Here is a 23,190-nt window from a genome sequence, read left to right as displayed (position 1 = left end):
TAGAGTGAGCTACTTTTGTTAAGGGTCTTGTGACACTTCAGATGTAGATTGTAAGTTTATATTCTGCAAAGGTTCTCTTACGTGTTGTCAATCTGTTGGTTGCCAGCTTTACAGATTAACAAATATTTTATAAAACTAGCATTTTATCATCGTATATAATGTCTGCATTGTTCGACGTTAGAAATTCCTATTACATAGGCAACTATCAGCAATCTATAAACGAGGGGCAGAAAATTAAGGTAATGTCAAATTGTCAAAGACATCAATGTCAATCATGTCTGACTCTTTTTGATTTATTTCTAGGCAAAGACTCCTGAAATTCAGCTGGAAAGGGACATATTTCTATACAGGTCATACATAGCACAGAAAAAGTACAGGGTGGTCATCGATGAAATTGGAAATTCCTCGCCCGACGAGATCAAACCCCTGCGCCTTCTGGCTGAGTACTTTTCCAACAAACAAAAAGCGTAGGTTGATATATAGTTTGTACTGTTTAAAAATGCTAAACTTTGTTTAATTTAACTTTATGTTATAGTCAATCAATCACAGAATCTCTTGAGCAAGCTTTAGCTAACGATAATGGAGAAAATCATACTTTAGTCTTAGTAGCAGCCACGATATACTGCCATGAAAAGAATTACGAAGCTGCTCTAAAAGCGCTTCATGGCGATGATCACATTGAAAGGTAATACTGAACTATTTCAATCTTTTTTTTTCTTTTTTTTACAAGTCACTCATGTCCTTCTTCCAGTATGGCTCTTGCTACACAAATTTACCTTCGCATGGACAGGGTAGATTTGGCAAAAAAGGAAGTCAAGAACATGCAAGAAAAGGATGAAGATAACACACTAACTCAGCTTGCTCAAGCTTGGCTCAACATCGCAATGGTATTATTTTCTCGAATTATTATATTTGCACAATTTTGTTAGTCTTCTCAATGAACCCGTCGGTTGGTCCCTTGACCAAACAATTCTGAGATTTTCCAAAAGGAAACAAAAACCGGTAAAAGAAATTTCAAACAACACACATCAAGTACAAAATATAATGTGGCCTTATGGAATCAGATAAAACAAGCTATATTTATAATAAACGCCGTGTAAGAAACAAAAAAAAGTCTTTGTTAAAAAAAAAAANTATATATATATATAAAATTCCTCTTTACGGAAAAACAACACAATTTCAACTTAGATAAATCAATTTAATACAAACATTATTTGTAAATACACTTAATTGAACAAGGAGCGGGCACATTCCCAAAAGGAACATGGATCCAGGAATTAACAAAAATAAAGAATAAGCTCACCGTTGTTGACTCCAGCTTCTCTAGTCACTCAATGCCTTTCTCCTCGCTTTTCTTACCACTCTTCAGGGAAGAAGGTCCCCACCAGGGTTGTTTGTATACCAAACAAGCAAAATTTACCCATTAATTAATTTTGCAATGTTACAATTATTATTTCGGTTGTTTTCAGGGCGGAGATAAACTGCAAGATGCTTATTATATTTTCCAAGAGCTGATCGACAAGTATGGAAGCAGTGCGGTACTCTTGAACGGCCAGGCGGTTACTTTCATAAGCCAGAAGATGTACGAGGAGGCGGAATCAGCACTTCAAGAGGCCATGGATAAAGATTCCAATAACGCAGATACACTTTTAAATATGATGGTCTTGTCTCAACAACTGGGGAAACCTTTGAAGGTTTGCTCTTTATTGTGTAATTTATTGTAGATCATTTCATTCTTTGGTGGGAAACATTTTTAAATACACTGACAGGCCAAAAATTCCACCCAACTGATTTTTTTTCTTTTTCTCTGCCCTTAATTGGTCTCATTGTTTTTATGAATAAATATTTGTTTATACTATGTTTTAAATTTGGAATATCAATTAAACGTAAACACACTTAATCCTTAGAAATGTATACCTCTATTTAACTTTTATTTTAACTAATCTTACTTCATATCTCATCTCTATTTTTGCATGTTGGTAATTGATTTATTCAATTTTCAGGTTGCCCATAGGTATCAGAGCCAGCTCACAGATTCCCACGCAGACCATCATTTTGTCTCTGATTACAACAGCAAAGAAGCAGAATTTGACAGACTCGCCAGAAATTATCCCGGTTACGAGGGCGTCGCTACTCAGTAAATTAATTATAGAATTTTTATACCATTTGTATTATATTCAAATTATATTTATAATTATAAGGATTAAATATTTATATGATTTTATTAATTATCCAATTATCAGAACATATTTGTTATTATTTCATTCCCTCTATTATGGAGGTGGTAGTGAGATGCCACATGTTCTATGCTGGATACCAAACAAAATGTTCCTTTGGGAGCCAATATGCAGTGCACAATGGCTCTTGGGCTTGGTAGGCTGATGGAAAATATTGGGGTCACTAGGCAGGAAGGCGTCAACTAATGTTGGTTGCCCATTGAGCCACAGGTTTGAGGATGAACTGAAGCTTTGAAAAGAGATAAATATTAAGCAAACAACTGCAGTCCAACAGAGGAAGTTCTAAGGATAACAAGCCCATAGAGAACTGCAAACCAGCAATCTTGGTCATTGCAAGAGTCATCCCTATTGAGTATCCTCTGAAGAGAAAATGGATCTACAATCATGGCACCCTTTCTGAGGAGGTAGCAAGAATTGCCAAAATGGCTTTTTATAAATGGCTTTCTGAATGGACAAAAAGGTCGGACAGATTATTTGGTTATCCAATTCCTGACTGGGCATTAATACTATAGCTCTTACCTTAGCAGGATGGGAAAAATAGAAGACCCAACATACTACACATTCTTTGAATGCAGTGAGAGCCAGTGTGGTTCATATTGGATATGGAAATAAGGCAGATCATGCCTGACAATATCTAGATAATGAGTAAGACCCGCAATTCTGCTCAATTTTTATTATTTGCTGATGATCTGAAAATCTATTCCATAATCACTTCTTCCGATTGCTTACAATTAATTACAAAATTCTATCAATAATGTGCTAACCTGGTGTTCTAATAACAAACTTGCTCTTAATGTTTCCAAATGCTACACAGTTACATTCTCTCATAAGAAACAACCTTTTATTTATCTCTATACTCTCCATGATGCTCTTTTAACGCGAGTTGAGGTCGTAAAGGATCTTGGTGTACTTTTTGATCAAAAGCTCAAGTTTAAAGAACATATTTCTCATACTAACCACTCGGTTTACGAACATACTTCTTCAATAAAAAATAGATCTATGAAGATGCTAGGTTTCATCATCCGGAACACCTATGAATTTAAAAATCCTCTGTTTTGCCCATCTTTATAAAGCTTTTGTACAACCCATACTAGAATATGCTACACTTGTTTAGAACCCATTCTATCTAAATTATTAAAAAATTCTTCAATCTGTACAAAACAAATTTTTAAAAAACTTTCCTACACTCAATCTTCCTCCGAATTCTGCCTACCCTGGAATCCGCTCTGAATTTAAACTTTTCGAACTGGCACTAAGAAGGGATTACTTTGATATTGTTTTTGTATTTAAATTATTAAACAATCTCATTGGTAGTCATTCTCTCCTCTCTCAACTACAGCTACATGTCCCTTCGCACTCTCTTAAAACCTATAAATTATTTTATATTGAATTCCAAAGCTCTAACTACATACTCTCTTCTCCTCTACACAAAATGATGATCAAGAGTAACAACATCTGCAATAGCATTGACTTCTTCAATAGTTCTGTGCAATCTGTAAAAAACCATATCCTACAACCTTAGTTGAATGCTTTTATATTTCATACTGTACAAAATTATTACAATTTATTTCATTTACTGGTTCAACTAATTCTTGCAATTAGTCTTATTATATATTTACAAAGAGTATTATTTTCATTAAATATGTACAGATGGCACTGTGTTCGTGAATAGTTCGGAGGCAATTTAGACGGCCTAACATGATTTAATGGGTATAATAGTTGGAAAACCAGGATGGTTTTCTGCTGGATACGTGAAGGGCTTATTAGTAGGTGAGAGTCCTACACCCCAGAAGAAGTGAGCTAAATAAAAAAAATCACAACTTATTAAGAACTATGGCAAGGAAAATTAAACATTCAATGTTTAAAATAATTTTTTTTTTTAATATTGTCTATAGGATAAACAGAGTCATAATATAAACTAAAATTAAAATGATATCTTGTTTAGAATTTATAATTGACATAACATTTATAGACCCTAATTATTCAATTTATTTTAAATAAAGATATGTTTGATTTGAATTGAAAATACCCATATCATTTAATTTGCTTATAAATAAACAGCATTTCAATAAATTATACATTGACTAGTAGGTCGGATTTGAATTAATGACTAAAATAACCAACAGCTAATGCTATGATGATAAAGTTTAAACCTAAAAGATAAACAATTCTTGATAAAAATTTTACAAAAATACATATAATCGCTAAATGTAAATTGTACACATGTTAAACCTGTAAAGCTTATAACAATCATAAAGTCTTTTATAAACTAACATTGGCATTGTCTTAACAAAATTATTTTTTATATGTATCCATATATAAAACCTTTTTAAGTCTATATATATTAAATAATGTGTTTTTGTACATTGTCGTTGCTTTACAAAATTGATACATTTAAATTTATTAGTAATATATAAAAATATACAGGATTTTAAAGTAACTTTTTCCTTTTTTGAATAAAGAAGTGTTTATAAATTTTCTGTTTGAGATGAATTGTCAGTAGGTGTTTATGTAATTAAAAAATCCAATTGACATTTACTGATAAAATTAGTATAATTCTTTACAAAAAGATATGTTTTTAATTTGTTTTGTAAACATTACATTACTAATATTACATACGTTATTAACCCTAAAATACTAGGACTATGCCTGTCACAATTTAAAGCACTATGTTTTTAAAAGTTCTCCTGAGCTCATTTAGGCAATAATTAACTGCATGATTCATTCTGGACACAGAAAGATTTTTTGCGTCCATGGTCTTAATAAATATTCTTTTACTTTCATTATGAAAACTAAGAAACAATTAATTAGGTAAAATTCTTTGGTCGAATACTTTATCACGAGAGTGAGAGTTTCCAGTCTTCCATTTTCCATTTAAGGCAAATACATGGGGATGACTGGAGGCAAATGTCTCCCACTCTCTTCCCCTGAAACCAAAATTAAAAAAAAAATTAATAAATTATTCTTGAATTTTATAAAAATAATTATTTTAATTATTGCTTTACCGTGTCATGGAATCACGTCTATGTTGGATCTTACAGCTGGTGAGCTGAACCCAAGAAAATCTGACTTGGGCATCTTCCTCATTATTTTTCCAGACGTTATCAGCCTTCCGAAGCCTTCCTGGTGCGAGAAGGCATAACCAGATCTCACAGACCGTCTTGTCTTACGAGCGGAAGGCGTACGCAATATGTCTTGACTTTGTCGAGACCTTACAAAAAAAAGTTATAATACATAAAAATGACACGTTTTACACCATTGATTACGTTTTAAAAGTTTTAAATGTTCTACCTGATACTGGCAAGTCTCTGCTTCAGGCGAACCCTATCAGATAGACTGGGAAATACATCTATGAAGAAAAATCGCCATGCCAAGACTGGTACTAATAAAACTATAACTGTCAGCACTGTTGTAAACCAAAATGTATATTCTGACATTGCCTATGAAACATATTTACATATTAAACATACATAATATGGACATAATTATTGTTTAATTGTTACCGTAGTTAAGGATCCTACATAGCTTCCTCCGATTACATAATTATAAAAATAGTCTAGTATAAAATACCAAGCAAGAGAACCCCATATTGTAATATGGTTAAAGACAGTCCAATATGAAGTATCGAGTGCTACCTAAAGGCCAAAATATTATTGTAATAAAAAACCTATAACAATAAAAGATAATATACTATACCTGTGCAGTGACTACAATTACCAGTATTGTGGCAACAACACTTCCTAGTAACATATGGTCAGATAACACATGGCCCCTTGGAGAAACTTCATCCTTATAAGTCCCTGAAATATGTAAGAAATAAATTATTAAACCTTATCTTGATAAGAATGTCTAATTGTTGTACCGTATGGCACGAGGAATAAAATGCACGATGTATAAAAGCCGTATAATGCGCTTCTCAAGAACTCCTGCTTATTGAAGAGTAAATTTGTATGTCCTGGCGTATACAGTTGAGGATATACAATGCTGTTTTTATCGTTGACATCCTGATCGAAGATACCGATGGACAGAACGGGGAGAGACGTGTAGAAAAGATTGTACACGGCTATGAACATAGGGTCAAAAACCGTCTGAAAAATAAGTTTCATTTTTAAAATCTAGTTGTTACAGACAAGAGTTTTGTATTTACCTGAGCAGAAAAACCACAGAAAAATGCATACCAGAAGTGGCACAGAGTAAAGGCAAAATTTTTGTAGAAGAAGTACCTCAAGAATTTGCACATTCTGTAGTATGACCAACGACCATGTACGAGCAATAATCTTTCTAGGAACCTAAATTGTCCGATAGAATAATCGGATGCAAGCATCGCTTGGTTTCCCTCTAGTCCACTTATACCTATTCCTATATGGGCGGCTAAAAAACCAAACAAAACCTTAGTACTTTTCATCCTGAAAATAATTGAAATGCAATACCTTTTATCATAGAAACATCATTCGCACCATCACCTATAGCAAGGGTGACAGCCTTTTTTGATTTTTTAATCAATTCAACGACCAGCGCTTTTTGAAGAGGTGTCACACGACAGCATATCACAGATTTGCCTAAAAATCCAGTTGATAAAAATTGAACAATGAAGAAAAATATTTAAATACTTACACATGGTGCTGACTTCTAAAAAAACTTTCTCTACTTGTGGATGAAAAACATGAACTAATGAATGACCATTTATCAGAAGGGCAAAGAGTAGACTAGTGTCATCCTCTGAATTATGATGCTTCAACCCATTTTCGCTGTAATTTTATTTTTAAAATTAAATAAAAAAATTTATTTTGTTAATCAACTTTACACTTACGTTAACGTGATTATTGAAATGGGTGGGTGCGAGTTGTTGTTGTGCTGTGCCATGGGATGACCCCCTAACAAAAGAGTATCCCTGCATTTTGCAAGCTGCTTTGTCACTTCTTCAACAGTGTGCCCATCGACGATCATAACTTCCATTTCATCAGTTAATAATTGACATGAATATCCAATATTTATCGCTGTTTCTATATAATTACCAAAAAAAAAGTGTTAGTAATACTAAAAAAAATTTATTTAAATTTATTCTATATCAATAAATACCTTGTTTGTCTCCTGTCAGTACCCATATTTTAATTCCAGCAGAACTCAGACTGGCGACAGTCTGAGGCACACCTTCTTGAAGTTTATCTTCAATTGCAGTAGCGCCTGCATAAAGTAAATATTTATAAAAAGAAAATTATTTAAATTAAAAGAAAAGTTCACAAACCAATAAGAGTTAAATTATTTTCAATTTCTTCATAAATGGCATCTAATTTTTCATCTCGATTGTCCAAAGCTACAGCAGCCTCGTGGTGCCTTTGCTTCCATAGGTTGAAATACGCTTCGTCTAAGTCTCTTACTGCTAAGCATAAAGTCCTAAGGCCATCTCCAGCAAATTTCTGAAAAGATCAAAATCAAATTTAAGAATTTCAAATACTGGTAGTATTTTAGATGGTTGTTGTTTTTGCATACGTTTAAATGTTCTTGTGTTATTCTTTTGACATCGTTGTTGCCCCTTTGAAGCCGTTCATACACAACATTGTCAGCTCCTTTACAATACAATCTTAACTTTCCTTCGTGCCTTAAAATAACTGACATTCGCTTCCTGACATTGTTGAAATCAAGGATGCACAGCAGTTCATGGATCTCCTTTTTACCCAATACCTAAAAGCCAATTGCAACGATTTTTTAAAAATGGGCTGACTTTAAGCCAGTAAGTTTATGTGTTTCTTTCCTACCTCAATTGTAATACTGTAGGGTGTACGTTCTCTAAACACAAAACCAAAATTTCTTGCTGCAGAAACCAGAGCAGCTTCATCTGGGGATTGTGCTTGATATATAAGTTTTCCTAAAAATAAAAAAAAAGTGATATATGTATGTTTTAAATCTCATTTTCATTCTTAAAATAGTATTTTTCTATTCGTTTTGAATATTTGAAAAACCTATGTTGTATGACTATGCATAGGTCATACTTCTCTAATGTGCTTGCTAGTGATAAAGGCGTCAGTGCCCATTATTAAGCGTTGAGCATATTTTACATGCAGATATCCTATAAGACTGTAGGATGAGCTGTGGAGTCCCTGTGACCTATCTGTGACATTATGGCCCAGCAGTGGGCACAGATCACTGTTCCAGTACCTCAGGGCTATCTTAGTTTTTGAATGTATTCAGCATGTTTTTATGAGTGCATTCAGTGTTGGTTGAATTTAAATTGTTAGGGATTTTAACCCATCCTGACGAATATTGAGAACTCTGTGGGAATAAATAAAAATAAAGGCCCAGACTTGTCTTGTGTTGGAAGATAGATAGATAGATATAATGATTCAGGGTATGGTATACTGTGCCCTTTAAGAGCTATTGTATCCCCTGTGCTCTGCTTAAAGCACCTCGGTGAGTCCTATTTCATCAAAAACCTTGATTAATAGGCCCGGTTTCAGTGGTTGTAGTTCTTCTATGGACACATTGTACATCCCAAAACACTTCCTCCTGCGGGCTAGTGTAGCTCCGCAGTTTGTTAGTAAGTGTGTTGGTGTCTCTTCTGCTTCTTTGCAGAATCTGCAGGTTCAATCTTGGATTATTCCAATTTTCTTTAGATGTCCATTTAATCTACAGTGTCCTGTCAGGAATCCTGTTAGGATTCGCAGTCTGTTCCTGCTTCCTTTGACACATTCTGTGATTTCTTTCTTGCCAAAGTTGGTTAGAAGATTCTTGGATTGTCTATGTCCAATAAGTGAATTCCAAAGTTCTCTCATTTTCTTTTTGTCCTTCTGTCTGAGGTATTCGTTAATAGTGTGTGTTCCTATTCCACAGAAGGGTGTCTTGTGTTGGAAAGTGAAAGGATATCCATCCATGGGTTCTTCAACGGTTGTTGGTAAGGGAGCAGGGTTCCTGTAATTAGTGGCACTTTGGGGAAGGTGGGGAACCGAAAATTATGCTATCTGTTTGTATGAATATGGGTTTTCTTGTTCTATTTGACAACCTGACGTAACAACGAGAAGATTGCAAGTTACGGAAACATGAGAAAAATATGGGAGAGTCAGTAAGAAAGACATGTGGAATAAAAAACTGTAGAATTTTCCATTTTTATGTGCAGAGGTATTAAGCGGTCCAGCATTGACCACTAGATGTATGTATGCCCATAACTAAAAGGTACTGTACTAAATACTATTATGTTGCATGACTATTATATCTTTTAATGTAATTTGCTTTTTATAAGTAGATAAAATTTACAAGGAATCAGAAAATTTCAAGAGTGAAACATTTAAATCAAATATTGCTATATAAAATTTAAAAAAAAAAACCTTATGATCCCCTCAGTTTTTATCTTTCTTATTCTTTTAATTCTTAATTAAAAATCATACATCACAAAAAAGTTTTTAGCAAATACCATCTCTTTCTGCTGGCATTACTGTGTGGCAAAGAGCAAGGACTTTGAAGAACAAATCAACATCATTGTCCTTCTGGCCTTTGACAGCATCGAGAAGAGCTTGATCATAAAATGCAAAGTCTGGTTCATAATCAAGATTGAATGAGAAATCTACCCTTGGGGTATACTGAAACAAAAATAATAACATTAATAAAAAAAAAAATTAATCACCATGTGACTCATTTACCTCATTCGGTTCAATTATTTCTCCAGTTTGTTTGTCAAAAACATCTCCATAACATGTTCCAACAATTGAGCATTTATTAAAAGTCATAATGTTCTATAAAAAATATATTATTATTGGTTTATTATAAAATTTACTTGTATTATTTACCTGTGTTAATGTTCCAGTTTTGTCAGAAAATATGTACTGTATCTGACCGAGTTCTTCGTTGAGAGTAGTCGTCCTTGCTTTGGCAGCTATACCTCGTTTCTCGCAATACATTTTCTCATCCCAATTAATTAAAAAACTTTGCAAAAGCCTTATGACTTCAACGCTGAAAAATTTATTCCCGTCAGACTGGCCCAGTTGAACAAACGGTGATAAAATCTCACCTGACATAAAGCGATATTGGCACGACGGTGTTGAGCACGATGGCATACGAGAAGAAGACTAATAGTGATATTATTGTAGCCCCAGCTATCGGGTCACTTGGTACGAGTTTATCCCAAGGTAGATAGACTTGGAAATATCTACCAGTCATTGTCTCCCAAACTCCACATGCCACAGTGCAAAACAGGCATATTGCAATCAAGAAGAATACTATCTGAAATTCACATAAGAAAATTTTAGTGTCTAAGATCTCAATATAATAATTAAATACAAAGTTGCATTATTAGTAATGAGTATATCGGTCATAAAGAATAAAAATATTTTAGAAGATTGTGTTATTTTTTGTCTTTCTTGTTTTGTTTGTTCATGCGGAATAAATATTTAAATAATCCTTCTTAAACTTGAACATTTTTTAAAATTAATTGAAAGAAGTAATTTGATCAATGGACCACCAAACATAATGGATTTTTTAAAATATTAATACACAATTTCTTGTATTGTTCTTTGACAAAGATCTTTATAAAATTATTTTTATGCCTGATTGGTTTTATAAGTATGCATTTACTATAAAATAGCTTTATCACATTGCATAGTAATAATAAAATATTATTTTATTTATTATGGCTTTGTTTTTCATATTAGCCAGATGTATATGTACATCATATGCACACAATATTTAAGGAGGGAGGAAGAATTCTAGGGTCAGAAATTCCAGGGGCGGTAGTGGTAATCAAACAACTGTGGAATTTACAAGCTGAGAGTCTTGACATGCTAACGACTTGGATATCGTACTCCCCCATAAAAAATTTAAATTGGAATCTTTCCTCCTGTGGTCCCCATGGTGATGAATCTGTAATTTGATCATTACCGATCATCTTAGTCTGCCAGTCATCGCTGGTTTGGCTAGATGCATTTCAGTTGTTTTGCCATATTCAGTGCTGGTCTGATAAAAAACAGAAATGGTGGCTTTTTCTTTGTCAACTTGACTACACAAAAATCAAATAGTCTGAACACTGAAGATGGCACAATGCTAAAATGTGCCTGACAAACCAACCTATAGCAAGTATAGGCATGCCTAGGTGAACATTTCGGTAAGGATCAAATTACAAACAAAATTTAACCAAACAATTTTGGAAGTTTCATGTTTTTAGATATGGATGGGATCTCTGCTCTAGCTTCAGCAGAGCCCAAAGTAATACCAATAAAATAATAAACCTAAGAAAACAGGGAAACTAAATGTTTGTGGGTGAGCCTGTGGATATCTTGGTCTGTTCTTGAATAACATAAGTATTTTATTATTCTGAAGATGACCATTACAAAATAGTTGCATGAAATGGACTATAATGAAAGTAATTTTATTAACAAAAGTTAAGCTATTAGCCTTTCAGGTTGGCTTTTATACAAAATATTTGCCTAAAAACTCTTACAGTATAAAGCTGACATACTAAGTTCTGAAATACTTACCCCTATAATGATAAAATTTAAAAGTTTATCTATACTCGTTCGCTTGAATTTTGTTTTGCCAGAGTTTTGCATTAATTTGGTGTCTTTACCAGCAAATATCACAACACCGTAGCACCAATCTGTGTTCCTAAGTATACAACCTCTTAACAAAATTTTATCGTTATCCAGCGGGTACCTGGTAAAATACAATTTTGTATTGTAAAGTTTAATTTTTAAAACATTTTTTTCTAAACGATTTGAAAATTACTTTTTCTCCTTCCAGGTTAAAGTCCCATCAAATTTATTGAGCAAATTGTTAGGGGGTTCACAAATAATTTCCCCGTCAAAATCGGCAATTTGTTCTTCATCTTGTCCCATTGCAGCCGTTTCCTGGAGACATTGCCTTGACTTTAAATTTGTTTCCCTAAAACAAAATAATGTTTCTTAATTTTATATAACAGTTTCTCTATTAACAGTAAAATTCTTAATGTATTTAAATTAATTACCCATCTAGTTCTGCAGTCTCAATGAAACAAAGGCCATTTGGTTCACTCGTGCTGAGTATGAGCACATCAGCCGCTACAAATTCATCATTTTCCATCCTGATTATATCACCAACCCGTACTTGAGACCATTTGCCCTGAACAAGTTTTCCATCCCTTATTGCATAGGCCACCCTATTGTTAACTTGTGCATCACTTGCATGCCGTTCCTGAAAATTAGTATGATTACTGTATGTAATAAAATTGGTTTAATGATTTTTTAAAATTTACGTAATCATCGTAAGCATCTTTGATGGCTGTGAGACACAAGACTCCGATCAGTGGTATGGCAGTAGTGATGGGTGTCAAAGATGAAATTACATTTATCATTTGTAACACCATAAGACAGAGGAAATAAAAATTTGCAAGTCTCTGAAATTGCTCAAAAAGATTGAGAGGCAGGAATGTCGCCAGGGAGTATTTTGATGTCTTAATGTAATTATTCTGAAAAAAAAGATCAAAATGAAGAATCTTATTTATAAAAAATTTTTTTTTAAACAGCAAAGACAAAATAATCAAAAGTTAGCTTTAAAAAATGTTTAGGACTATCTTACTTTTTAAAAATAAAAGTAATCATGTAATTCGATCGTCTATGATCATCCTGGTCTGCCTATTCTAATTGGTCTCGTCCACCAGACACATTTTAAAATTTTGCAATTTTAAATTATATAATTACACATAATCAACATCAAGGTATATTAGAAATGGTGAATGATGGAGTGAGTGCGGTGTTCAGTCCTTTTTTAAAAGATAGTTCCCACTCACAGCAAGTTCTAATTCTTTTTTATAGTTAGCAGGTGTTAATGGAAGTTTTAACATACGGTCTATGAGCCAAGGAAACCAGCAGCTTTTTGGGACCATGGGTGGGAAGAATCCACTGGTATCATAGTGTCGTAGTTGTGGGTTTTTTTATATACGTCTATTAGGTTTTCTATATACAACTATCTTTGTTAATTTCCAATGTAAAATTTATATTACGATGTAGAGAATTAATTAGGTGGAGGAATTCTTTGAGATCCTCTAATGTTCCCGACCATATGCATAAAATATCGTCTACATAGCGTTTCCAAAAATGAACAAATTTAATTAATTTGTTCTTTGATTTGAAAAGATTTTTTTCAAAATTATCCATGAATATTTTGGCACAAGTGGGGATAATGGAGATCCCATTGGTAACCACTTACTGTGAGTAGAAACTATCTTTTTAGAAAGGATCAAGGTATGTTGTCTTAAAATGAAGAATGCTTAAACTCAATCAGTTGTGTGTGCTTTTTAGTGACCGATTGTTAATAATTGTTGAAGTTGTGAGGAGAGGTCACAAATGAAGTATTTTAGAAAAACACTTTTATTCATTTTCTGGTGATGTTTCGACCTTTATTCGGGTCTTCTTCAGGGCAAAGTATGGTGCAGATGACCCTAGTAAAGGTCAAAACTTCAGCAAAAATAAGAAAAAGCAATTTTGTAAAATACTTCATACTTAACCACTTCCTCACAACTTCAGTAAATTATCAATCGTTGTTGTCGTTAATTTTTATACTGCAAAAAATGTCAGCTTTAATGCCCAGGAAGAAATATAATTGATAAAGGAGGATTTAATGGATAAAACCAACTTGGCATTGAAATTTCATGCAAGATAATTTTTTATTCTTTATGTTTGGAACAAGAAAAAATATTAGATGGGCTTTAGATGAAATAGAACAGGTCGTTTGTATTAATAACAAAGGAAAACTCATTCATTGACTGCTTTCTTCACTAACCATGCTATTAAACAATTAAAACATAAAAAAATGATAGTACACAAGGGTAAAGTTCATTTATGTAAGTACTAATGGCTAATAAATCAGAATTGTTTATAAACATTGCTAATTTTATTATAAAAAAGAGGATATTAATCAATCATTAAATGTAATCATTGGAGAGTAAAGTGTTTTAAACCATTGTTTATTTTTATTTTTTAATCATTGTATATCATAAATCATAAATAAAAAATCATATCGAGTGTATGATGAATAATTATTTGCTTGAATGAACAAATTTTATTACAAAGAGAGTTGATGAAAAAAAATTAAAGTCAAGTCTTCTGTGGTATAAAAATCTCTAATTACTATGGACATTTTGCGCATGTCTGTCCTCTGCAGCCCAAATTTAAAATTTTCTGGGTAAGGGTAAGAAGTAAAATTAAGAAATCTGCTATATGAATATTGATAGGCTTGTCAATCAGGGACAGGGTTAGGTCTTGGTTCATTAGTCTGAGTCCTTTATGTATTTTATACGCATTTGTAAATATTTTTATAAATATAATAGAGACATAAACCTTTACAATGGAGGGAATTAAAAAAATATATACATCTAAAACATGGACGCTTTAGTTTCTAATACCTTTATTACATAATTGAATTTTTATAAAATTAATTTATAATTATTGAAGAAAAATTGATGCAGCTTGTCATTTGTACCTTAAGCAAAATAACTTATTGTTATGTAAACCACCAAATAGGAATGTAGATAAAACTTACGGCATATTTGAATTGGGCATTAAATTGGCGATCATTTGCCTTGATCCTCCTTTCAGTCTCTGAAAAAAAAAGTTAAAATGTTAAATTAACATAAATTAAATTAATTAGCTAAAGGAGAGAAAATTATAACAATTAATGCTAGGTAAAAAATTTACTGTGTTTGGGTCAAACTAACTATATTTATTTCAAATCCAAATTCTGACTTTATTTAAAATTATCTTTTAGGATAAATACAGAACTTCTTTTATACAATTTTTACGTGCATTTAGAATCAACGTAAATATTGATATATGCCTACAATTGGCAGGTTGTTCTCTTCTGGGGTCATTTAACTTTATGGGGTCATTCTCTCGGGTCCTATGAATTATTTTCATTGTCGGATGAGTGAACATCTGTCATAGTTTTCTACCGTAATAAATTCTTTGAGAATATTAATGTTCAGGGCGTTATGGAAGTGATAGAATAATAAATGTATGATGGCTTTATCATGAGATTAAATTCTTTATTGCCCTAATTGCACGTCGCTATTCTGCTCATTTGAAGCCAGAGGATATAGTATTGACATAAAATTGGCAGTTAACATGATAAACTCTGGGCAATTTAGCCGATTACTATTTGCATTTAATATTTAAACTTTTGACTTTATTGCTATTTGACCTGATTCTGAGTTTAGATACTGTTTTCAAACAAAGATAAATTCGGTTTGTGCTTTGTACAGTTTTCTTCTTGTTTTGGCCAAAATATTTTTAATAAAGTAAGTAATGTAAAGTAATTTCTGTAATAAGGGAGGGCTTAACAACCTTGGTAGTTGGAAGAGGGGACAGAACCATTTTATACTACTGTTTCCAAATTAATCACTAATAAAATTCCAAGGTCCTTGCCGGGATTCGAACCCTGAACCGCTAGGGCGGCAAATACGAGTGGTTATTTTAATAACAAAGGTTTTGGTCCTGCTGAAAGCGGGACAGGATGGCGCTGCCCGCACATCGGAAAAATAATGTTGGTAATTCTCTAGCGCAATATTTTTTGCAATTCAGTCGTTTAATGAAACAAATTGGGTTCTTTTAACTCTTAGAATGCAAATTAATAAAATATATTAATTATATATTATGTATTATAATCCTTCTAATCCCATTGAATCCACACCTTACACATCGTTCTTTACCACGAAAGCTGCTTTGTACATATTCATATTTTTTTTCACTTTTTATTTTTCCTATGGGTAAACGGTCTCTAATTGTATGTATGTCGCCCATTGATCCGGCGATTTTTCTCGATATTCAAGTTAATTCTGGTAAACAGTTATTAAGTTATAAATTAACATATTTCCAAAATAAAAGTGTCAGTTATTTTAATGCTATTAGATTGATTTATACTGTAGTAAACATAGCATGAAATAAATCCTAAATGTTGATCAATGTTATCAACATTACCATAGAAGAGAATCAAGTTGTTCGGTTGGGAAAATAAAGGCCCACCTTGGGGTTATCTGCGAGTCGAATCTAGGGTCATTGAAACGATACCAGCATAGCAAAAATTACAAACACGCATCATCAGCATTAGTTGATCAGAAGAACACAAAAACTAGCCAGACACTTGTTAATTTCTTTTGAATATTAAACTTCTGAAAATGGCAAAAATTGAACCACGATTTGTCAAATGAGAAGTCGTTATGAATCTGGTTGAACGAACTTTGAAGGCAGTAACGAGATATTTATGATGGTAAAAAAAGTACAATAAAAACAATGAACAAGCAACAGCAAAAATTAATAATTAGCAAACAAAGAACTAGCCATATAAAATTATAACCTATCAATTAATTGGGACTGAAAATTCTTAAATGAGTACGGCTGTTAAAAGTACGTTTATTTAGTTTTTTTCGTACGTAATAAATATAAATTTTCTACACGTAATTTGTTAAATTGTATAAAAATCATCCAATATGCTTCGAATATTATACAAATTAACAATTTAATTTGTTTCAACGCGCTTCAACCAAATGATGAAGTGTCTGGGCATAATACTAGAAGACAGACAAACAAAAGAATACAAAAAGGGAAGGCCAAAGATTTTATAGTTAAAACATGGAATATAAATCCAAAAATTAGCTTAAAGTATACAAATGGAAACTTGTGGCCAAAAACCTAGGAAAGGATGACACAAAATCAATTTTAAAAAATGTCTTGGATTAGTCTGTCTTAACATTACAGGGGCAGTGCAAACTGGCCCAATTTAGCAGTGGAAATAACACTGGGATTTACCACCATGCCGTACATACATCCATAGAATGGTTACGAAAGTGCGACGAGGTTCTTAAACTTTAATGAAAAAAAAGCCTGATCTAAAATTCAAAAAGTATAAAAATAAATTAAACGGCTACAATGTCAGACAAAATGAAATTAAAAGAAGATTTTGACAGACCCTTTCAAATAAAAATAACAACAAGAAATGTTTGGAAGAATAAAACTCCGAAATTAATATAAGAGCTTTATTATAATATACGGATAGAAAATGGAAAGCGGACAGGAGTTAAAGACCAAAATTTTGACCTGGCGAAACCCTTACGCCCTACAAAATCAATTTTCCGAGTCGAGATCAATGCAACAGAAATGTGCGCAATAAATAGTTTAAAAAGCTAAAAGGTTTCTCTCAGACAGCACTGCAGCTGGGAATACGAAATCAGGAAAATCTGATATGGATACCAGGACACGGGGCTTTGAATGCAACAGAGTGGCAATTCGGCAAAATCATGAGCAGCCCTCATACTTTTTGGACCAGAATTGCACATCTTTCTACTTCATTCTGCAAATGGATTGAAAAAATGACCACACACTGGCTGAATTCACCAGGTGCAAAATAGCCAAAGAAGTTTCTCAACATCTTAACGAAGAAAATAAATCTCTATCTCAGCAGGCAAGATTGAGGAAAAATACCCTTACTCTGGCCACTGTACATTCAATTACCACCTAAAAATTGGGAAAATTATGACAGAAACCTGCTGAATCTGTTATGAAACAGCAGAAATATGTCCTATGTGACTGCAAAGCATTAGCCCGGAAAATGTACAGCCACTTCGGAAAGGTGACCCTAACTTCTATGGCGAAGAGGAAACCCGGAAGCTAAACATTTCAAAGGTAGTGCACTTTCCGGGTATGGAAATAAAATAGGGTCAATTCCACAATAGATCTTTTAGGCTGCAGTGGAAGAATAATCATTAGTGACCCCGGGAAAAAAGCCATGTTTACATTCTGCATTTGGCTTTCATTGTGAGTTGAAGTTAATTTTTTTCTAAATTTTACTTTCTTCAATTCTGTCTTTTTACAATTTTTGTAACATTGGAGCAATTTAGCACTGCTTTTTTAATATGCATGTACGACAAGTATGTTGCGTGCTGCAAGGTGGGACATGAAGAAAGAAGATGGTTATATTTAGATTCTCGCAGGGGATAATACTTGTTTTAAAACATTAAGAGAGCTAAAAAGTTTTAAGGGATCGGTATTCTTTTAAAAATCGATATCCCCGTATTCAAGGACTTTGGACGTTTGGTTCTTTTTTAGGCTAGTAAATCCCAATTATCTTCAAGAAAAGCAACGCATTCGGCTATAAGAAATGTAAAAGCCAGTGTGTAAAAAACATACCGGGTCTAAAAGTTTTATGAGTGTTGTGGCTTATGGATTACGACGTTATGATACTAGGATTACTGTTATCGTAAATATGGAATTAAGTAAAGTAATTATTCATACAGGGGCTCTGACGGATTCGAACCCAGAACAGCTAGCGTGACAAATACGAGTCGGACGCCCTAACCACCTAACCTCTAGGTACTATGTGCATACCGACTTAATATGGGAGTAAAATCCAGATTTACAAACACTGTAGATAGACGAGTCCAAATTTACAAATGATGGAATTCTCAACCGAAGGAGTTTCATGGACAGAGTAAAATTCGACAATGAAATATGAAACCCACCGCTAAACCTTCCATTTATATTACTTAATAATATACGCAAAACTGTACTTTGGGTTCTATCACTCACGACACACATACGAACAGACATGAATTAAACACTCTTCGTACTACTAAACAAATTATTATCAAGAAAAATACACGTATCGGGGGGAAAAAAACTCTATAAAGCACTACTGAAACCATCCAACAGCCAAAGAATACAGTCCTCTGAAAGTCTTTAGAACCGTTAACGCTCCCTATTATGTCTTTAACAAGACCCTTCATAATGAGCTCAAAATATCCTTCGTAAAAACCTTAAACTAATTTTCTACGTTTCTGAAAAAAATCTATCCTCACACCACCCCCTACAAGGCCCTTCAACCCCGCGGGGCTGAAGAGTAGATGGCCCCGGGACCCCTAACCAACATTTTAACTGTCAAGAAAAGCTCCTGTCATGTTATTATAATAATGTCAAATGAGAAAAATATTTTAGCTTATTTCACAATATATTTAGTTTGTACTGTTTGATGGTAAATACGGTTAGTGGATTATAGACCACAGTGGACCCCAGGAAAAAAGGTTTATTTCTTGTATTTTTATTATGTCTTTTGGTATTATTTATCTGTTCTTAAATACCATTTGTTAACATTTCGCCTTTGCAAAAAAAAAGTTTTTTTTATTTCTGCGTTTTAATCCGTAGAAATTTGTTCAAATATATTGCTTCAAATAAAAACTGTTATATTATTTAATAAACATTTAAATTTAACCCGACAATACGTCAAGTACAAGACGGTTTGAAACAGGTTGAATGACCTTTGAAGGTTGCTAATTTAAGATGATAATAGCATGCAGGACAAAAATTACCAGAACGGGTCAGAAATCGTTTAGCAAAAAAACACAAGGAAACTAAAAAGTAAAACCCAACAAAACAAAATTGCGTTCATTTATATAATTTTAAAGAAATATTCTTCAGCAGCCATAAATTCACATTTTCATTAATTATTTGTAAATACAGTGAACCCTCCGATAAGGGATTCACCCGTTAGGGACTTGGGGACACGTCCGTTTACAGGACAGTTACGACAATGGTTAGTTGGACATTAAGCCCTCCGGTTCGACAGGAATTACTTAGAAATAAACCAAATTCGATCTCATGTAGTTAAATTAAGTAAAACCAAATTCAATAGTCGCATTAGTACAAAACAATTAATTGAGCCACAGAAAATATACATAATTATAGTAACAAATAATTATATTCTTCTTTTTATTTTTTATTTTCCTTCCTGTTTACCAATATGCGTCAAAAGATTCTAAACTTTACAAAAATAAACTTACTTCTTTTATATTTGGTTTTAAAAAACATGCACAGTAACAAATAATTGTATTTATAATTACTCTGTTATATCCAATTAAGGCATACAGAGAAGTAGTTGTAATAATATTATATGAACTCATAGGAGACATAAAATAAGATATACAAATAAATGTCACGTTGCAGTAAAATTATATTAAAAGTATGTATAAAATAAAATAACAAAATAAAAAATATAATAACGAAATAACAGTTACTTGTTAATCTGTTGATAATTTGAAACTTTATATACAGACTATAAAAACAACATTTATTTTGTTTTTCAAATCGGCAGAATTTAAGTATATAGGTAGTAATAATTATCTATTAACTATTTATATTATTATTAATATTATTATTTATGTTTAGTGGTCTAATTGACCAAATTAATTAAGATGAAAAAGTTAGTGTCACGAGCGGGATTCGAACCCACGACTTTTGGAGAGAGCTTTTTTATCAATATAATAACGAATCGAATAACAGTTACTTGATAATCTGTTGATAATTGAAACTTTATATACAGACTATAAAAACAACATTTATTTTGTTTTTTAAGTCGGCAGAATTTAAGTCTAGAATTAATATCATCTATTTCAATTAATTATTCTTTTTATGTAAGGTCTTGGTTGAGATGAAAAAGTTAGTGTCACGTGTCACTCTGAAGGTCTTGGGTTCGAATCCGGCTCGGGACACTAACTTTTTCATCTCAACCAAGATCTTACAAAAAAAAAATTAATTGAAATAATAAGTATGGCCAATAGAATACTAAACATAAATGGATTAATATATAATAATATTAACGTTTTGTAAGCCTGAATGCAAGAAATATTCAGAGAAATATTTTGATCTATAAGAAGTCAAAACATTAAAATAAATTAAAAAGTGTATTAGGTCGTTACGAGCCTGAGAGGGTACGTAATGATGTGTTAATGTACACAGTAACAAATAATGTCAAAACAAACTACTAGTTCCTAACGACTTGAACAGCTCTTATTTCCCAAAAAACAACGACAGGTATGCATTCATGTAACAATTGCTGGGAATTGAGTTTAACGTTTCGAGAAAGATTGCTTAATGATTCCCACATAATGAAGGATTCCTCGGCTCTTTATAGAGAGCGAGTAGGAATGTCACCTGATATGAGAATTGTGCTTGACCACAGCCACAAGTGTTCAGGCCCTCAGTCCCGATTTTTGAAGGAAATAGGGCTGTTTAAATTGTATGTAGTATATATGAGAGCGGTAAATGAGGGAATATCGAATACTCTACCCATTCAATATTATAAATACAAACAGTAGAGAAAAACCACACTCGAGTATTCGGGTCTCCTGTTCTAATTTTTGGAGGAAAGATCTGGGTTATTGCATATAGTGCTTGGTAGATATCTCGTTTTGTGTTTCCTTTTGTGTATATTGAATGAATGTATTTATTAGAGTGAATGTGTAGTATGAGAGGGGAATCGACACACATCGACCCTCAATTATATATATTATTGAATATCGAGTCCATCACTACCTTTATTGAGTGAATTGTATGTAAATAGGAAATAATGTACATAAAATATAACAATCATATAATTAACAAATCCTAAAAGGATCTGAATCTTAGAAGAGGGATCATTAATGTCGATTAAGAATGGGCCATGTGAGGTTGACACAAGAACACTTACTGGCCGTGTGTCCTCGGCATGTGGAGAAAGGTTGCTCAATGAGTCCCACTTCATTTAAGGGCGCCATTCCTTGGCTCCATATAGAGTGCGAGTAGGAAGGCCGACCGATAAGAGTTGTGCTTGAGCAGCGAGTATTTGGATCTCCTGCTCCGATTTGTGTAGGAAACAGGACTGTTTTAAAGTACAGTGAAACCTACTTTGACTAAATGACTATTCTGCTGTCATAGTACATTTAAAAATTATGTTCATTTTCTTCCTCTAATGTGTATATCATATTTTTTCAATCACATAAATTGTGTGATGATTTGTTCATTGATTAATTCAGCGGAAAGACTCAACATTGGCTAATTTATTTCGAATTTTAAATTGTACATTATCTACAAAAATTTCAAATAACCACGTCAAATCATCAAACTACCGGTTGAACGAACATAGAGGGCAGGTAATTTATTATGGACAGCATCGATTACGATGGCCACTTATATTCCAAAAGGAATTAAACCACCCCTTGACGAACTGGTTTCGGGTTTTCGAACTCCGTATCAAAAACTGGGCCATTTTAACATTTCAACGGTCGGCGTACCGTTTAGTTTTTTATTGCTTGGTCTTTTTAATTGTTTGGTCTGTTTGCGATGTCCGTCTGGTAAATCGGGCTTTGATATGATGGGTCACTCATCACCATTGATTCGGGCATTCGTGTCTAGGAGGATTATAAAACAAAAGCAACATGATGATGAAACCCATAAGGTTTTATGATGTCGATGTATTTGTAAAATCGGAATCGATCGAGAGCCCACCTAAAATCAAATCTTTACTCACAAGTTTAACATACTAAAAAACTCCCAAACAGTAAAAAAATTGTAAATACTAATAATAATAATTAAATTATTTAAACGATGAATTATAATACTTTTATTACTTAAACAATATTAAAAATTAAAATTAATTTATTTCGATTACTACTATTTTATTGAATGAAGTAAATTTTATTATATCTTATTTGTTGTCTTGTACAAAAGGACATACATAATCTATTTTTGCGATATTTTACAATTCGTTATAAAAATATCCTTACAAAAAGAACAGAAAAATAGTATTTAATAAATAAAAATATTTGTGATTCGTCGTTATCTTAGCAATTTCCTATTAAAATAAAAATATTTCATGGAGATCACACAGTGGATTTGTCTCGCAAACAAACGAAAACTACACGCGCCTAAAACCCAAGTCACCCAAAAATATCTGAGTGATCTTTATGCGAGATTTCCGGACGGACATCTTATTTACACCGAAGGATCACTCCTAAATGGACTAGTAGGTTGTGTATTTTATGATCCTGTACAAAACTACAGTCAAAAGTTTTCACTCCCACAGTATTTATACATATATACACTGCAGAATTGGTTGCTATCAGGGAAGCTATGAAATATGCCAACAACAAGCAATTCCCGAAAGTGGTAATATGTACAGAGTTGTGTGCAAAAAC

The 23,190-nt window shown here is 32.8% G+C and overlaps 2 protein-coding genes across 2 annotated transcripts in view; one reads left to right on the top strand and one right to left on the bottom strand.

Annotated features, from left to right (window-relative positions):
- The first annotated feature begins 46 nt into the window (after positions 1–46).
- Positions 47–2,167, top strand: LOC106667718 (coatomer subunit epsilon). Its single transcript, XM_014395835.2, has 6 exons — positions 47–239; positions 304–467; positions 536–685; positions 752–887; positions 1,470–1,694; positions 2,004–2,167. Exons 1-6 carry the CDS (start codon positions 159–161, stop codon positions 2,139–2,141), a joined length of 894 nt encoding a protein of 297 aa, XP_014251321.1. The 5' UTR covers positions 47–158; the 3' UTR covers positions 2,142–2,167.
- A 1,971-nt stretch (positions 2,168–4,138) lies between these two features.
- LOC106667729 (phospholipid-transporting ATPase ID) overlaps positions 4,139–23,190 on the bottom strand; it is a 36,754-nt gene continuing 17,702 nt past the window's right edge. The window contains exons 3-25 of the mRNA XM_014395856.2: positions 14,736–14,794; positions 12,451–12,663; positions 12,184–12,389; positions 11,946–12,101; positions 11,699–11,873; positions 10,237–10,448; positions 10,016–10,178; positions 9,869–9,961; positions 9,643–9,808; positions 7,994–8,103; positions 7,728–7,919; positions 7,483–7,654; positions 7,317–7,421; positions 7,048–7,240; positions 6,852–6,985; positions 6,668–6,796; positions 6,385–6,608; positions 6,100–6,325; positions 5,934–6,037; positions 5,741–5,872; positions 5,529–5,677; positions 5,243–5,448; positions 4,139–5,164 (exon numbers count right to left, since the gene is read on the bottom strand). Coding sequence (XP_014251342.1) covers positions 5,247–5,448; positions 5,529–5,677; positions 5,741–5,872; positions 5,934–6,037; positions 6,100–6,325; positions 6,385–6,608; positions 6,668–6,796; positions 6,852–6,985; positions 7,048–7,240; positions 7,317–7,421; positions 7,483–7,654; positions 7,728–7,919; positions 7,994–8,103; positions 9,643–9,808; positions 9,869–9,961; positions 10,016–10,178; positions 10,237–10,448; positions 11,699–11,873; positions 11,946–12,101; positions 12,184–12,389; positions 12,451–12,663; positions 14,736–14,794 — 3,515 coding nt within the window. The 3' untranslated portion in view covers positions 4,139–5,164; positions 5,243–5,246. The remainder of the gene's footprint in view (positions 5,165–5,242; positions 5,449–5,528; positions 5,678–5,740; positions 5,873–5,933; positions 6,038–6,099; positions 6,326–6,384; positions 6,609–6,667; positions 6,797–6,851; positions 6,986–7,047; positions 7,241–7,316; positions 7,422–7,482; positions 7,655–7,727; positions 7,920–7,993; positions 8,104–9,642; positions 9,809–9,868; positions 9,962–10,015; positions 10,179–10,236; positions 10,449–11,698; positions 11,874–11,945; positions 12,102–12,183; positions 12,390–12,450; positions 12,664–14,735; positions 14,795–23,190) is intronic.

Source organism: Cimex lectularius, unplaced genomic scaffold (assembly GCF_000648675.2).
Source record: "Cimex lectularius strain Harlan isolate CLEC.00 unplaced genomic scaffold, Clec_2.1 scaffold101, whole genome shotgun sequence".
Taxonomy (NCBI): Eukaryota; Metazoa; Arthropoda; class Insecta; order Hemiptera; family Cimicidae; genus Cimex; species Cimex lectularius.
Note: the sequence above shows the minus strand (reverse complement) of the source record. Positions and strands in the feature narration are given on the sequence as shown.